This window comes from Numenius arquata, chromosome 3 (genome assembly GCF_964106895.1).
Source record: "Numenius arquata chromosome 3, bNumArq3.hap1.1, whole genome shotgun sequence".
In the NCBI taxonomy this organism is placed as follows: Eukaryota; Metazoa; Chordata; class Aves; order Charadriiformes; family Scolopacidae; genus Numenius; species Numenius arquata.
Window position 1 is genome coordinate 11,812,182 of NC_133578.1, and position 17,060 is coordinate 11,829,241.

General features: G+C 40.5%; 1 protein-coding gene across 1 annotated transcript in view; it reads right to left on the minus strand.

Annotated features, from left to right (window-relative positions):
* KALRN (kalirin RhoGEF kinase) overlaps positions 1-17,060 on the minus strand; it is a 492,654-nt gene that overhangs the window by 189,192 nt on the left and 286,402 nt on the right. Inside the window, 1 exon segment of the mRNA XM_074144827.1 lies at positions 2,459-2,650. Within this exon segment, the coding sequence (XP_074000928.1) occupies positions 2,459-2,650 (192 nt within the window).

Here is a 17,060-nt window from a genome sequence, read left to right on the forward strand (position 1 = left end):
ACTTCCTTTCTCTTGCAGAGCTACTGTGCATTCTCCAACGTTGGGGAACTGCTGGAGACAGCAATAACTTTAGCAGGCTCTCTGCACTCAGCCCAACAGCTGTCAGTTGTTCTGATTGTCCTGAGCCGAGTGACACAGGACTAACTCTTCTTCTAATGCTGAGCTTTTAGAAGACTCTAGTCTTCTAAAATGTCTTCTAGTGTCTGAATTCATGAAAATATTTACTTTATAGCCAGCTAGGCTACGTGGGATTCAAGGTCTCAGTGTTTTCGAGCCTTGCCAGGTACAGGGATGAGAAGGATCAAGGCCTGGGCATTTGACCCAGACTGGCCAACAGGATTATTTCGTACCATGAAAGTCACATTCAATATAAATTAGAAAAGTTTGCTGTGTAGTTCTCTCTCCCTTGAAGGTGGAGGCCTAGAGAACTCCTTGCCCCAGTGCTGGACCCCTGAGCCCTTCCTTTCCTCCCAAAGCTGTTGCACTCACAGTGTCTGACATTTATTGGCCACTGCTGGGAGTGCACAGCTTCCTGCTGATAGAATTGTCTGAGTATAATTCTTGTATACTGTATATCAGTATCGGAATTGATGCTGGTTCTTTAGTATTATTGTTAATTATTTAGTCTTATCCTATTAAATCTATTTATATTTCAACCCTTGTGTTTCCTTGCTTTCCCCGATTCCCCTTTCCGGGTAGGGAGGGGTCATCGGGTGATAGAATAATTGTCCAAATGACAATAAATTGTTATGGGTTTTCTCAAACCATAACACCGATGAATGTGGATTCCTGGGTCCACCCTAACTTTGCTGATATCCCAGCTTAATGCTACAGCTCCCTCGACTGTCCCTCTGGAGAAAGGCACTCGGATTCTGTCCACTCTAGATCTCCCTAAAACTGATGGCAAGTACTTACTGAGCTTTCCAAAAAGCCATCACAGCACCAATCTGTCCCATGGCTAAATGTCAATGAGGCAGAGTTTAGGGTTTACTCTCAATAGCTAGTGAACAACACTGATGCTGTCACAAAAGACTGGGTTGTTTTAATAGTTTTTAAAAAATGTGCATTTTTATACATCTACATTTCTATACACCAAAGCAGGGCTCATTAAAACCAGGTGAGCGGAGCAGGCAAATTCCCTTCTTGTTGAAGAAAGGTAGAAAGGAGTACAGTGGCACTGCAATCCAAAACCCTTCATACAGGGAAGTTCTAGTTCCCAAACCCAAATTAGGCTACACAGTACCAGGAATCACCAGAAGAAATTTAGATGATAGAAAGCATATTATACTGATAACTTCCTGGAGTCATGCCTATCTTTGTGCTACTAGTCACCACCTGCATAGGTGAAGCAAGGTTAATCACAGTAGGAAACTGTTAGGAAATAATTTTGACTGAGGAAATAACTAATTAAGTTTCCCCTGCAGCAAACCAGCATAGCTGCGAGCGTTTGAGCCACTCTGGAAACAACAGTACCATTCACAAGCTTAAAGCAAGTAGATTTTAGTATATGTAAGAGGAAAACCTTCATGTATCAACAGCTATAGTGGACAGATCGTAACTCCATCTTCCATATATATATACACACACACATAAGAATGTGTGCATACACCTTCTATGTAAAGAAGCTCCTCAGCACACTGAAGCCTGCTATACACAACTTGTTTGTAACATGTAAATCAGCAAACACAGGCAGAGCTTTCAGCTTCTAAGAACATCTTTCTGATCAAGTGTGCTTTTGCAAACAGATGCTGCAGAGCATGAAAACAACCATTTCGACTAATTCCATCTCTCTCAGCAGAAACCCTATCTTTAAAAGTCACTCATCACTGAATGGCCTTTGGTCTGCAGAAAAATGTGAAGCATGCTTTAATTACATCCCCAGTGGCCTCCCATTCGATGTCCTGTCCACTATATCTCTGGCGAGACAGCCTTATCTCCGGATATTTTTCAATTACATTAAACAGTATTTATTCAGGTCCTCACTGATTCACTGTATCAGTATGTGGCCATTTGCTCTTTAACCACAATTTTGAAAAGTGAAGTCTGCCTCATTAAACAGTGTAAGATTTCCAGGAACGCTTAATAATAATGGCTACGTTAATTAACGTTACATTCAAATGGAATCCCTCTGAGGATACGTATCATGCTGCTATCATGTTTATACCTAATGCGTTAATATCAACTCATGTTCTTACAAGAGAATTCTTGCTTTATAACAATACATTCTAGTTGTGAATTAAGCACCGCTTGATGTTAGATATGCTGCCCCTATATTTTAGTGTACTATATCATACATGTGTTTCATTCACATTATATTTCCCCTTTACAATAGTTACTCATATGCATCAAATGAACTGGTTATCAGCCCCGCGCAGTGAAGATGCCTCTTCTATGTCATCTGAGTTTTCAGAGTCAGCCTCTTGCAATACACAGAAAAATCCCCTCGTGCACATCTTACCTCTTTGGTGTGGGTATGGAAGGAGACTGACATGTCCAAGAGAAGTTTCCTCTGTTCCACCCTCCGGACAAAGTCCTGAATCCGTACTTCCAGATGCCGAGCTGCTTTATAGATCTCTTCAGGGTCACATTCCCCAGTCTGAGCCAACTGCTCTGCAGCCTCCAAAAGCTTGTCTGCATTGGTGTACGTATTCTACCATTAAACAAAGCAAGAAACCAAGTATGAGTAATACAACTGTGGCAAGTAAACCCCTGAAAAAGGCTGTTTATACTTTCAAAGGCATGAAAGCAAGTGATTTCCAGAGTTTTAAAACAATAGCAATAATTCCTACTGGCACTGCCATCTGTGAAAGGAGAATGTATAAAGCCACAGAGACTAATCCCTGAGTACACATGAAATAATTTCTTATTTGAAACACACACCCCTGCCCAATCCTCCCAGGTGCAGCAACAGGACTGTGCACTTGTTTATTTCCAAATCCCCTGGAATTTCTCAAAGATAATGTAATGAAGCAAGTGGGACTAACTACCTCAGAAGCCCACGGTGCCACACGTGACACTCAACTACAAACTTGTTGCAAAGGCCTCCCAACAGCTATCACATTACAGCATGTAATCATGGTAGCCAGAGACGTCTCAAGATGCCTCAAGAAACATTTGCCTTTCACTGACTTTTGGGAGATTACTTGAGAATGCTGTGTCTTCAAGTTCCTTCTACATTTTTTCCTCGTCTACTGTTCTGCATCCTATTTCTAAATGGAGAAAGTCTCTCTGATTAGCGTGCAGCTGCTAATATGTAATGCTCAGATTGCTTTGGAGGGGTATCATTTCTAGTTTGTCCGAGGCACGTACCTGCCCTCCATTACAAAAGAATTTGAACACTTTGCCATCCTGAATAGATTTTCCCCATAGCTACAGCCTTTGCCACATGAGACGTATTATCCCTGCTTTACAGAGAGGGAAGTGAAGAATGCCGAAGCAAAGCGATGTACCCAAGACAAACCAGACTGTAGAGGAACAGAGGTGAATACCATCAAACGTACCTCAGCTTTCAAACTACCTGCCCATCCTTTTTCTCCCTCTTTCATGTTTCTGGAAAACACCACTGAACTAATACACCAGTGAGTCTCACAAATAACAGCAGAAATGGAAAGGGAGTGCAGTCATCTTCTCTATAGCCATAAACTATGATTTAGTCAGCCATGTTTAGCGAACTGAACATAGCCAGCTCTTGCTGTCACAGAAAAGCTTCTTCACTCAAGTTGAGGACAATAGCTCTGTGGCATTTAGCACTTAAAAATAAGGAGAGACAAAGATTTCAGCTTAAAGGTCTTTCCAGTACCTTCAGGTGAGATCTTCAGAAATGCTTGGTGTTGGCCTAAGACTGCTCCCACTGGGAATTTTAACCTCCCCATCAATAGAAGCAGAACTGCAACACTTTCCTATTCAAAATCCTACCGAGAATCCTTCTCAGTTTAAAAATGCATTAACTTGATACTTATTCACAAAATACCTTTGAACACTGTGGACACACATGTACTTCTAAGCATTGAAGGAACACTGTCAAACATAGAAGCCATGAACCAAGTCATGTTGTTATTACTTAGATAATATCCTGCTGCAGTCAGTGGTTGTTGCTTGAGAAAATATTGAATACAAAGACGGAACATTGGCCTGCAAGTGTTTAATGGGGGAAAATATTTCCAGTTATAAAAAGCAGAAAGAAAACAGCTCATTCACTGTTCATTTTCCCAGTTTCTGAAGTCCGACTATATATATGCAGTATTTGCATTTCTCCTTTTGGACTGTGAAGAACATATTCTCGACAGTTTTGTTACCGATAGTAAATTTTTATTCCCTCACTTTCAGGCCACTGCTATAATGGTTAGGTTGTTAACAGCAGCAAAACGATATGTTTTAATAATCATTTTTTGGAAACTCCTTTAGCTGAGAATTTGTAAAAAATGTTCCATTTAATATGATCTGAATTAGGGTCCAGTTTCACTTAACAGCATCCTTTCTGAATGATCCTCTTCCAATAGTATTTGGTGCAAATGCCAAAACTAGCACTATTTTTCAAAGTCTACTCTACTCTAGCGTTTTTCACAAATTACCACTACAACAGCTCAAACACCAGTCTAGCACCCTGGGGAGAAGGCTGTCCCCTGCTTTTATTTATAATATTTAGCATACTTTTAAACACATTCAGCCTCTGCTTATGGCACAGACTTGAGACACAAACACCTTTGTGGAAATACAGTACGAATACAGCTTTGCTGCATTTGTCCCTAACACACTTATGTTCATCGCTGCTGAAAACCATTACAATTTACTGACTCCAACACATGCTGTACCTAATTACATCTAGATGAGGTGACTTCAACAATACAATGATCAGATACAAATATACTGTACGGTGAAGACGGTGTAGGCTGAGTCCCAGACTTTGGGGGAAAAAAAGAGTGCAGATTGGCCTCCAGAGAGGCTCTGGCCACACTCCACGGGCAGTAAAGGATGCAGCAAGGTTCTCCAAAGACAAAGGGAATTTTCCGCAAGGAAGTTGGCTAGATGTGGAAGGAGGCACATGAAGTGTTTCACCTGGGCTGTGCCAGGCACTGTCAGCCTACGGTGATGCTTCTTTGAAGCATCCATACCTAATTTTGGACAAGTTTGCATAAATATGTTGTGCACAAGAAGCCTGAATGCAGCACATTTTAAGTACCCTGAAATTTTTGTCCACCTCTTTTTCTGTTTTTGTCCACTGAGTTCCCAGGTAAGTGTTTGAGTTTTTTAAAACGGGTTCGTTTTATAATAGAGAAAAACACTAATGGCTTTATCCCTGCCATTCCAGAAGGAAGACCTGGTGCTGAGAGATTTCCAGCTCCCTGTTGCAGATTTAAGAGGTTTAGTTACATTTCAGATAAGCAACCACATTTGGGAGTTAGCCACACTTGCCTTGAACTCCAGAGTTTGACATATCATGAAAGGATTGTCATCTACTGTCAGATGAGACATAAACGCAGCACAGGCCAAATAAGCTAGAGGTCAGCTATTTGGTAAGGGCCTGCTCTACTTTTGTTGTGTTCATTTGCTTCAAGCACACATAAATCATATCAGAACTTGTTAACGCCTATCAAATATTTTCATGTACATCTATTTCTCTACAAGTGCTGAGCTAAAACTATGTTGAACCTGCGAGCTTCATCCTGGTTGGTACTGGAATGTTGCACTGCTTGCCTGCTTTGTACATTTTCATCCTGAGCTCACTCTCTTCCTAGTAAGCTCTTCAGAGTACAGACCTTTATTTCATTTGAAGTGCTTCATACTTTTTTGGTGTGACATAACCCTGGATCAGGCAGGGTGAGACTCCAAGAGAGAAATAAGACTCCCAGCCTTTCTTAGACCTGGAAGGATCTACCAGGAGTACAAGATCTAGGGACATTTCCAAACTGGCATCGAGATTCAAAATTTTGGAAGAAGATAAGAGCTAATGCAACCACAGAAGAAACTTTTTGCTACTAGGAGGACAATTATGGCTGTCCCCTTTTCTGCAAACTGCAGACTCATGGAAGGTTTTCTGTGGCATCCTGAGGAAGGTGACACCAAAAATGGCTAATGCCTCCAGGGGGGAGATCCCATGAAGAATCTCTTTTGTGTCTGTGGAAATTAGTTCCTGTCAAACAATAATAGCACAAGCTCCACAGAAAAACAGCCTATGAGTTATAAAATTATATGCTCTCTGGAAGTTTAGGTGTGTGTGGTATTTTTTCCTAACATTGTATTAACCCCTGAGAGAACTGCCATGTGCAAACCCTTGAAATTCTCTGTGATCTGCTAACTGGCAATACATACTCCTGCACCATTTCAAGCACAAAAGCAACTTCCATCTCAAATATTTTAATAATCTTTCTATGCTAATCTTTGCATAATCACATATTTCAATAATGAAATCTGCAATCATAAAGAAATGAAACTTCAACCTTCATGTTTCAGAGTAAAAATGGCTGTAATATACACTTTTGGAATTAATTTTAGATGGAACCAGGAGGCTATATGAAAGCCTTTCTTCTGTTTCTTGCAAATAACAAAAAAGAAACACAATTATGGAAAAGAAATAGACTAATAAAATCTATACAACAATCCTTACCACCATTCAGAATCAGAGGTGATGGCAGTATTTACTGACAGGATTCCCATACCTTTGATGCATTAATTGTTAACAGTTTGATATTCTGTAGCAAGTGGAAAAAATTATTTATGAAAAAGCCAATGTGAAATTTGCCTCCTACGTTTATCACGATTTCCTTTGCATTTCAGACCAACAAGTGCCGAAATGTCAGCATCCATTTCAATCTCTGACCCAGGTAGCAGATCTCAGCCGAGATTCCACTGTGTATCCAGGTTAAGGCACATGAAGCCATCACTGCATTGGATGCACTATCCAAACACAGCTCTTTCAGTTAACTGCCTAAGAGATTTCCTTAAAGTTGAAACAGTCATTATTTTGTCCATAATTTTTATGTCAGGGAACTGTTTTGTCAACTGTTCTCTCCAAATCTTTTTAACCCAGAGTAAGAGTTGCACTGATTCTCAACATCAGAGAGATCTGGCTGTGTGCAGTTTGTGCTCGGCCTCATCTGTTACACAGAAAATAGTACCACAGTGTTCAGTGCAAACCAACCAAAGGGCCCCAATTCTGGTTTGAAAGTATTTGGCTTTTTTTTGTTTTCTATCTAAAAATAAATAAATAATTGCAGGAAAAAATACTGAATAATGCATCAGTTATTTCTTGGACCAACGTAAGGTTACAGGCAGCAGAGCAGAAATATTTGGCCTTTCTTATTTATGATATGTCTTGCAAGCTAAAGAAATCTAGTATCTTAGTCACTTAGAAACAAATTAGAATGGAATGCAATAGACTATTTCAGTTGGAACGGACTTACATCAATCATCTAGTCCAACTGCCTGACCAATTCAGGGCTGACCAAAAAGTTCAAGCATGTTGTTAAGGGCATTGTCCAAATGCCTCTTAAACACTAACAGGCTTGGGGCATCGACCACCTCTCTAGGAAGCCTGTTCCAGTGTTTGATCACCCTCTCAGTAAAGAAATGCTTCCTAATGTCCAGTCTAAACCTCCCCTGGTGCAGCTCTGAACCATTTCAATGCATCCTGTCACTGGACCAGGGAGGGGAGCTCAGCACCTCCCTCTCCCCTTCCTCTCCTCAGGAAGTTGTAGAGAGAGAGGAGGTCGCCCCTCAGCCTCTTTTTCTCCAAACTAGACAAACTCAGAGTCCTCAGCCACTCCTCACAGGACATTCCTTCCAGCCCTGTCACCAGCTTTGTTGAACTCCTTTGGATGCACTGAAGTATCTTAACATCCTTTTTAATTAAAGAAAAAAGGAAACACACCAATCATATATATTTGTGTTTTCACTGACCCTTCCCCACATTTTTAAGGCATCAATCAATTTAGTGCAGCATTTTGGTTTCGACCCAAGTGCATTTTCAGAAGATGATTCCATGTAGTTTTCCCTCTACTCCTAGCAACTACACTTGTAACTAGTTTATTGCTGCATGTTTCTAGGCAGATTACACTGAAAATAGCTGTGTCTAATGGTAGTGCAGGCCAGAGTTTATGGCCCAAATCTGGGCAATTTTTTTCCAGAACAATCTCCCCTTGCATGGTATTTTACAGCCAGCCGCTTATTATATTTGAGAGGTTTTCATGGTAACTGCCTCCAAGATTTCCAAGGTCTCGTGAACCCCGCTGATCGGCCAGAGAAAGATGTTTAGTTGTAAGCATCAGGAGAAACATGAGGTAGGGGAACGGGGCAGGTGATCAGACACACTGTCATGTCAAACACAAACGACATACCCTAGACGCTGCACTTCCTAAGCAGATGTTTAGATATGCTGAAGGAGAATGAAATAGCACTGGTTTGACTTACTCTTGTTATCAAGTTCTGTGAAAGGCAGTTCCAGGCAAAGGTTCCTCTTACTGATTCAGAGAGCTTTGTCACCTAGGTTTTACCATGTAAAAGGCACAGAAGACATGGCGTCTCTAGAGGCCAGTAAGTATTGACTAGAGAGGGAACTTAGATGACTAGCTTAGATCTGATCTTCTTGAATGAAGACTAGTGATGTGAATCCCATCCTATGCCTGGAGGCTGAAGCTTAGGAGACTTATTAGGCTTTCTCTGATGTGATATCTCCTTTATGTTCTTTAGAGTCGTGACTCGACTCTTCAACACCAAAGATGAAATCGCAGTATTATTACTCCTGCTGTGAAGATGGGATGTAGAGACAAAGTTCAAAGCTCATCCATCTCTCACCGAAAACAATAAAAAGGATCTTACTGACTTCAGTGAGAAGTGGGTCAGCCTCCCAGCCATTTACTCAAGATCACAGAAGAGATAAAAAATGGCAAAGGGCTAAAAAAAGAACTCCAGAGGCCTTGTACCCCTATTCTGCACATAGACAGCGGGTAGCACTCCTGCCCACAGAAACTACAGCACAATTCAGATTCACAAAATGATAACTGTGGAGCTGATTCTGCATTTCTGCTCAACCCTTATAAACTATTGATATCCTTAATTATGAAGCTCAGTTAGTGCTATCAGATTCTTTGCTCAAGCCACTTTGTTAAAATTAGCTCCATCTTTTTGTTTAGGTTAAGTGATCTCACAGTCAGGCTTTTGTGGAAAATTATATCTTTAGTAATTTGATATTCTAAAGCTAAAATGAGTGACCAAAATGAAGCATTTATTTGATAAATAAAGCTGGGGTTTAAGGAAGCATCCTTCTTTGTCAAAATTCCTCGTCCCTTAAGAAGGGCAAAGGCTAAATGCATACGATGATCTAATGTAAGATGTGATTTTATTCAGTTTGAATTTCACATAATCAAATCAAGACCTGTATTCTTACTTGTGCTCTATTGCTCTAATTCAAAACAGACTTACCAGGAATTACAGTTGCAGAAGTTAAAGGCAGAACATCTCTCTGAGGTCATGCAGCCACTTGCTCTATCAGTACAGGATTGTTCCCTACTGTACGCTAGAATGGAAACTTCTTCAGACCTTTTTAAAAGATATCTGAGTTAACAAAGTTCTCATCACCTTCTTTTGCAGACTGCTCTCCCCTTAGATATGACAATTCATCTTATGTTTTTCTTGTCATAATTTTGCCCCAGTTTTTGCCCTGTCCTTCAAGTTTGAGCTCTTCAAATGCTACAGCCTGTTATATTAATCTTTTGAGGGACATGTAAGAACATGCCTACCTTTAAATGAGTGTATCACATGTCTTCAAGTAGTTTAACAAATGAGGGTCTTGGGTAAGTTTTTGAGTGCAAGCATGTGTCACTGTGTGTTCAAGTATCAACCACCTGACACTTTCAATGAAATTACTACTATTCTCAGAACTGCATCTCTTTGCCATCACAATTTAGGAAGCAGAGTGCCTGGAATGTCACCTCTACTTCAGCAGGCCAGCACTGCATAGAAAACATCTCTCCCAGCTCCTGGAAAAGTTATCGTTGTAGCTGGTACATGGGGTTGAAAGGTTCTTACGCCTCTCATCTCTCATTATGGTACTATGGCTCATTCACAATGTTTTAAATTATTTTTCTTCAGACATTTTCTGGATGAGCATCTGTATTTACTTATCCATTGTTACTTCTTTCTTCACTGACATTTGAAGTTTATTTCAGTTCAGGAACATCCACAGACTTGGGCAATGTGAAGTTTGCTCCCATTTCAGATGCCTAAGAGGCCAGATATAATACCATGCTGGTACTAATTATTACTTTACACCTCGAGTAATTCCATTATTTCAGTGGATTATCTAAGCATAAGGTATTTTTCAGCATGAATGAGAAATAAACAGTTCCCAGGAACGACAAGGTAGATATCACACAGCATCCTCACTAACTATTGCCAAGAACCAGATATTTTTCCATGTATCATTATCTTTTATTTATGATTTTCCCTCAGGGTTCATATACAAACTGACATGAATTTATTATTTGAATTTAAAATAATGACACTTACACATTACATCAAATGCTGAAACCCCAGATAAATTGTTTAAAAGCTACCTTAGACCTTCAAACTAATGAATAAGCAAGATTAGAATTAACAGCTGGAAATACGTTAGCTAAAAGAATTCTTCTTTGTGCTATTTCATATTGAGTGCTTACTTTAAGTTAAAAAAAAATGTTGCCTATGGTATATTTTATCACATCAACTGTTCTTCTCAATCAGGACTGCAGTCATACATCAAGTAAAGAATACTCTTACTACCACAGTCATGCTAATTAACTCCAGTGTGATCACAGCCATTATTCAATGAACAGCCAGTGAAACATACAGTGAAATAATGTTTTAAATGCCACACATCATATCCAATGTTAATAAATATGCAAAGACTCATAGATGGATCATGCATGCACATATCACATACACACAAAGAACAAGCGAACTTCTTCACTCAGTGTGGTCAGCTTAACTGTCACTGAATTTTTCTGTCACCACCGAAAAGTACCATCTATGCAAGGACTTCACTTTGAATGGCTCCAAAGCTATTTTCTTCTTCTAAATCAGAATGCCCCAAAGCATTTTTGCCAAAGATCTAGACTTTTCAAACTTCTGCTTATATATATGGTTTTTTAAAATGTTGGAAGATCTATTTTTGTTGCAAGGGGGAAGACAAGGGATATAATTCTTTTTGTAGGCAGAGAGACTACATCCACCAAAGACGTCACCTGGAGCCTGGCAAACTTTCTCTTTGCTCCCTATTTCAATGACAAAGTGCAATCTCCTCTATTAAATAAACCACTAAGCACTTGCTTTATATGAGATAAGTAAATAGTCCTCCTCTTCCTGGGGAAGCAATCTGCACACTTTGTGTTATAAGGAGGGCATATCATTGCAGGATTACACTGGAGTCTGATGCACGTCCTTGAAGAAGGTGTGGTTTAAACTACCAGAAATACATGCACCTTTACGCTTTGTGAGATGTGATTTAAGAAGTTTTGATCTACAGAACTCCATGTAGGAGCTGGAAGAACACCCCTTTGGCACAAAAACGAAGTTTTAATCCCACAAAGCCATCTTTGGCATCTTTCCTGAGGTAAGAGAGGTTGCCAGCTGAGACAGCAATGCTGCCCCTGGAAGGCTCAGCCACTGGGTCTAAGGCACAAACAACTCCGTAAAACTAAAGAACCACCAGAGGAAATAATTTTCAGAGACTGCATTGAAAAAACTTGACAGTTTTAACTGAGGTGGTCTCACAGCCTTTCAAAGCCTGCAATTACATCTCACTTTGGCACCTTAAAGCACCCTAAATAGAAAGAGTATCTACTTAATATGGAGGCTCACTTTGTGCATATAGGGGAAAGAGTAGGAAATATGATACGTTTATGCAGGTAAAGCTAAATTAATACTCTTCAGAATTTTTTTTTCTGTCACCCTACTGTTCTTCTGGGAGAAGAATATCTGATCTGAACAGCATGTTAAAATGAGATGATGAAATACTCCCATTGCTGTTAAATATTTTCAATATTTTATGGACTCTACAAGGATGTATGAGAATTAGGGAAGATATCTGAAAATGATGATTATTGGCCAAGCTTTATCCTAGCATTTGATCCTTGGTAATATCTATAAAATGAGCTTGATCCCTTCTCTTTGAGAACATCCTTTCACAGTAAGAGGCACAGGGAAGTGCGCAACAGCAAGGACAGCAGAACAATGAAGACAACCCACTGAGATGCCACTGTAGAGTAGTTCTGGTATCAGACATGAAACCGAACTGGTTTTAAGGCCAAAAAACAATATCATCTGTTACTAGTTAGTGTTATGCAGCACAGTGAGAGTACCAGTAAAACAGTATTATCACTGCACAACGACTTGATAATTAGGTGATTAGCAGAGTGTATGAATGAGAGCTGCTCAAGTGACCATAAGGTAACGGAGCCTTTGAAACTCAGCAAAGGTAAGGAAGGCTTTTTTTTTTTTTTTTTTTTTTTTGATAGAGATGACAAAGGAGCACAAGCAGGCAAACTGTCAGGAGAGAAATGCAGCATTTTGAAACCTCCTCAAATGATAAACATCAACAAGCCCAGGCAGTTCACAGCAAAGCCCCACAACTTCTCTATGCTAGGGGGAAAAGAGAAGGCGAGTGGAGAAACAAAGAAATCTGTGGCAGCTCAAAGGTGAGTAGCAATCTAGGTGGGCACAGTATTGGTTTCTGTCCCAAAGGGTCAGCTCGCATCTTTTCCGAGCCCTGCAGATACGAGTATGATCATGACAGCTTTATAAAGTCCTGCCAGTCTCCTGAATTGAAATAACTTCAGACATTCTGGGTTTAATATCACGCTCACATTTTGGAGATTTCAAAGTCACAGCAACGACAGCATTAAAAGGCTTTGGACTGTCAGCAGCTCTGGGAAAAGTCAGTACCAGATACAGCTAGCAGTGCTGCTGTCTTGAAAACAGAGGCAGAAATAAACTTATGAGGATGTGAATTCTGTAAACTGCCTGGCTTTGTTTCTAGTGTCTAGGTTTATATGAAACCTGCTTTAAATAAGACAGCACAGCATTTCCTCTCCCTGTTTCCCCCCCAGCCACTACCCTGACTTCGGTTTTGCCTTTATTTCCATTAACATAGAGACAGGTTATAACATCTTTCCTGAAGCACATTTTGAGATACATAGGGCTGTTTAGAGAGTGAGATAATGTTTAACAAAAGAAAATTCAGCAAAACTTTGTACTGAATTCTTTAAAGCTTTCAGCTTAAGAACTCCTGTATAGCCAACTATAGAGACTGGGCAGCCTGGACCACAACACAATACTGCATATACATCAAATAACAATAATACTTTCTTTCTGTCTGGTAATATGTGACAAAAATATTACCATATGCAACATAGGCTGCTGCAAAAAGGTAAGTCTACCATGAATGCATCATAGGACCTCAAGATTTGCAGTGAACTCTATTCTGCTGTAAGTTAAAGGCCACCTCTGACAAGCAAACTGATGGATGAAAAAATATGGAGGAAGATATGCCATAGCCTTTTAGCAGGGTCAGTGCGCTGCTGCAACCTCTGGAAGGACACAGAGAGTTAATGAAAGTTTTCTGCTGCTCCTTTGAAACACAGATTACCTGCCTGACACTGTTGCATTGCATCAGCTCCCATGCACCGACCCAGGTGGGAGTGGTGCAGGAAATGGGCATCATGTCTCGTGGTGCAGCTGAGCCGGTGCCATGTTCTGGCACCGTCTATATTCCCTCTAGACTCAGAGGGAAGCAGGGAGTCCCTTGGTGTTCTCCTGGATCCCTTCAATTTGCCCAGGCAAGTTTAACTTTTAGCAAAGATTCACTTAAAAATTGGTCTTTCCATCCAGAGTAAACCTCACACTTCAGTACAGTGCCTGCTAGAGACAAACCACATGATGAGAATAAAACACCAACACCTCTGTTTTGTTGACAATTTGGGTATTTCCATTTGGCAGAAGGAGGTTTCTCGACATACCCTGTGAACAGGAACGGTGACACACCACCTGCCCACCACTCAGATAACCTCTGTCCCCATCCCCCTACTCTCTGGACCTCAGGTAATTTGATGGCGAATGCCCCTCTGCTATCTGCAAGAATAAAGCAGCCTCCCTGGCTTCAATTAAAGCTGAAGTAACTTTTTACTTCATCTCCTTGTTCCACCTCAGCGTCTTCGGAGCAGGTCAGCAAGATGGTCCCTTTGGATTCAGAATCTCTTCACTGTCAACATTAATTCAGCTCTCCATCATGTTTTACACATTGGAATTTGTTTCAAATGAGTAGAAACCATTCTCTGTATCTTATTAGATTTATAAACCAATTTTTCACCACTGTTATTTCCCTGACATGTGAACTGTCCAAACAGCTTACCCATCAAATTAGTTCTTCAGAGATGCCACCAAAGAAAAATGGACTAAGGGCTTAGTCTTCCCTAAAACTTAAAAAGATTAAAATCCTCTGTAACAGCTAGTGAGATGTCCTGCATATTTATAATGAAGAAAAATAAGAAAAGGGGTTTTCACTAGCCTGGAAGTAATAAACAATTTCATTTATTTAGTTTACACCAGACTTACTCATATACTTTAGAAAAGTTCCAGACAGGAACTAACATTTTTCAGTGTCGGTCAGGAAGCATTCATATGGGCTGCATTTTAAAAATGTTTTCTACTGTGTGAAATTCAATTCAGTTATCCGTAATCACAATAAAGATTTCAAAAAGATAACTTTTTTTTTTTCTTCCTAGCTCTTATTAGGCGGCCACACATGATCTGAGACAAATATATCTTAATAATGACTTACAATGAGAGATCTGGTACAGAACAGTATTCCCACCAGAAATCTTCATGCTATAAAATGTATTGATTTTTGGCATGTGGTAGATCTCCAAGAATATTGCAGGCATATGAGATACTGCCTCTATAGTCAACATCTGCCAAATTTTTTACTATAAAAAATCCTGAGAGATTGCCAGTGTATTCTTTATTAAATGTTGCCAAATCCTTCCCTCTCCCTGTCCAATTCCCCTTCCTCCAAAAAATCCCAAATCAGGCCCCCAAAGGATAAGACTGGACATAATAGGAGACAAAAACAAAGATCAGAGAAATTCTCTTTGAGTAGCCTTTTGATCTCTCTCTGCCTGCTATCCCGGAACCCCAGTTTTGTGCCAAACACTCAGCAGCAAGATCTGGGCACCTGCCCCCACCCCTGGAGTCATGGCCAGCAGGTCCAAGCAACGATTCACACTCCCCTCACCATTCTCATCCCCAAATAATCCCCTTATTTTGTGTCCCTAGCCTAGCATATAAATAGGATTCTGCTCTATGCCCTGAAGTATCTTTTTTTTCTGTCCCACATACACATGCGACTACCAGAAAACTAAATTTACAATGGTTAAATGACCTAGTGACCCAATTACCAATCCCAAGGGGGAGCATACACTCTGGTGAGTTGACTGATATTTCAGCGTGGCTGCACAGCCCTGGCTGTGCTCCGAGGCTGCTTCTCTCCCATTTGGTTTTCAATGCATGACAGAGGAGCGGAGTGGGAATGGAGCCCATCACACGGTGTGCACTAAGGAACTGTGATTTGGCACAGATAAAACTATAAATCCTTTGGGAAAGGGCCTGGCACTGGGAAGGACAGTTTGCCACCCCGTGAAACGAGTCAGCAATGGTTACTTTTTACACAGTGTGAATGCATTCCTAGATGGGCAGTATTTTTGAGCCACTTTTGTGGTGGGAAAAAACACCTACCCTTAATTTTAAAAAGGATTCAACTAGGTCCATTTTGAGACTAAAACAACCCCCAGAAGATAACAGAGAGTAACACTGAAATTGTACTAGACTTCTCTTCCTCTTAATATCATCTATGTCAAAGTAATACCATGGAGCACTGCAGGTTTCAAGTCCTTCCTGCACTCAACTTTGAGTGCGGGCATTGAGAAACCCACGTTCTGGTTGTCAACATAAATCCTGGCCACAGCCAAAATAACAAGGAACCAGTTGCCAAAAACTAGCCCTCTCAGCCACCTCTCCTCTCTGTGCAGAAACACCCTTCATTTCGCCCAACACTTAATGTATTTGCTTCAGCTCTCAGGTTGACACATTTAACGTGACGGCTGCACTTTCCATTCCCCGATATTAATGAGTCACAAACGCCCTTTTACGCTGTGCACTTTTGCAGTGAGCCCTAATATTACTCCGGGGGAGGCAAAGGCAGACTCTGTTCTCCGTTTGCTGCGTAGCTGCGGATCTCACTAATGTCACGAGGAGTTACCTACGCTGTGCAGAAAAAACAACCCCTATGCATTGAAAAAAACACTAATAATAATGAGGGTTGCATATTAATAGGACATGGTGTCATTCTTTTGGAACACATATTGTTTTCTGTTTTATTAGCTGCATACTAATACAGGCAACCACGCTAGACAAGCACATGTGCACATACTCACTGTCAGTTCGGAAACACCTCCTGTCTCAATCCCTGACTTCTTGCAAATTCTGCATTTTCTTTCTCCCCAAACAAGCTTCATTTTAAGTGTAGTGACATGAGAAGGCTGATTCTGCTTGCTTTTCTCAGAATTTCTCTCCCTAGCTCAGCAAAGGCAATACAGGGAGAGGAACCTGGGCTATTGCGTGTAGTAGTGCTCTAAACCAGACACTAAACAAAAATGCTGAAATGCCTCAAACCATATGCCATTTCCATAGTGACACAAACCAGTGCTTTCTGGAGGCTTGGTTATGCAAAACCAGACCTCACAGACCACAGTTATGGAGGGAAATATTAATGGCTGGGTGGCACGCACTGAATGAACAAGTGAATTATTTATCCACACATTAAGATTTTTGTCCCTGTTCACACACATGTAATTCCAAAAGACTTCTATAAATCCGCTGATGTTGCCCTATTTCTGTACAAGGGAAACTGAGATCTGAAGTCGGTCCCAGCCAGGAAAATAAATTTTTAAAATATGTTTATATGCAATAAAATGTTGGTTGAATACTTTCTATTTATACATAATCAGTATAAAACATTTGCAATAGTCTCATAA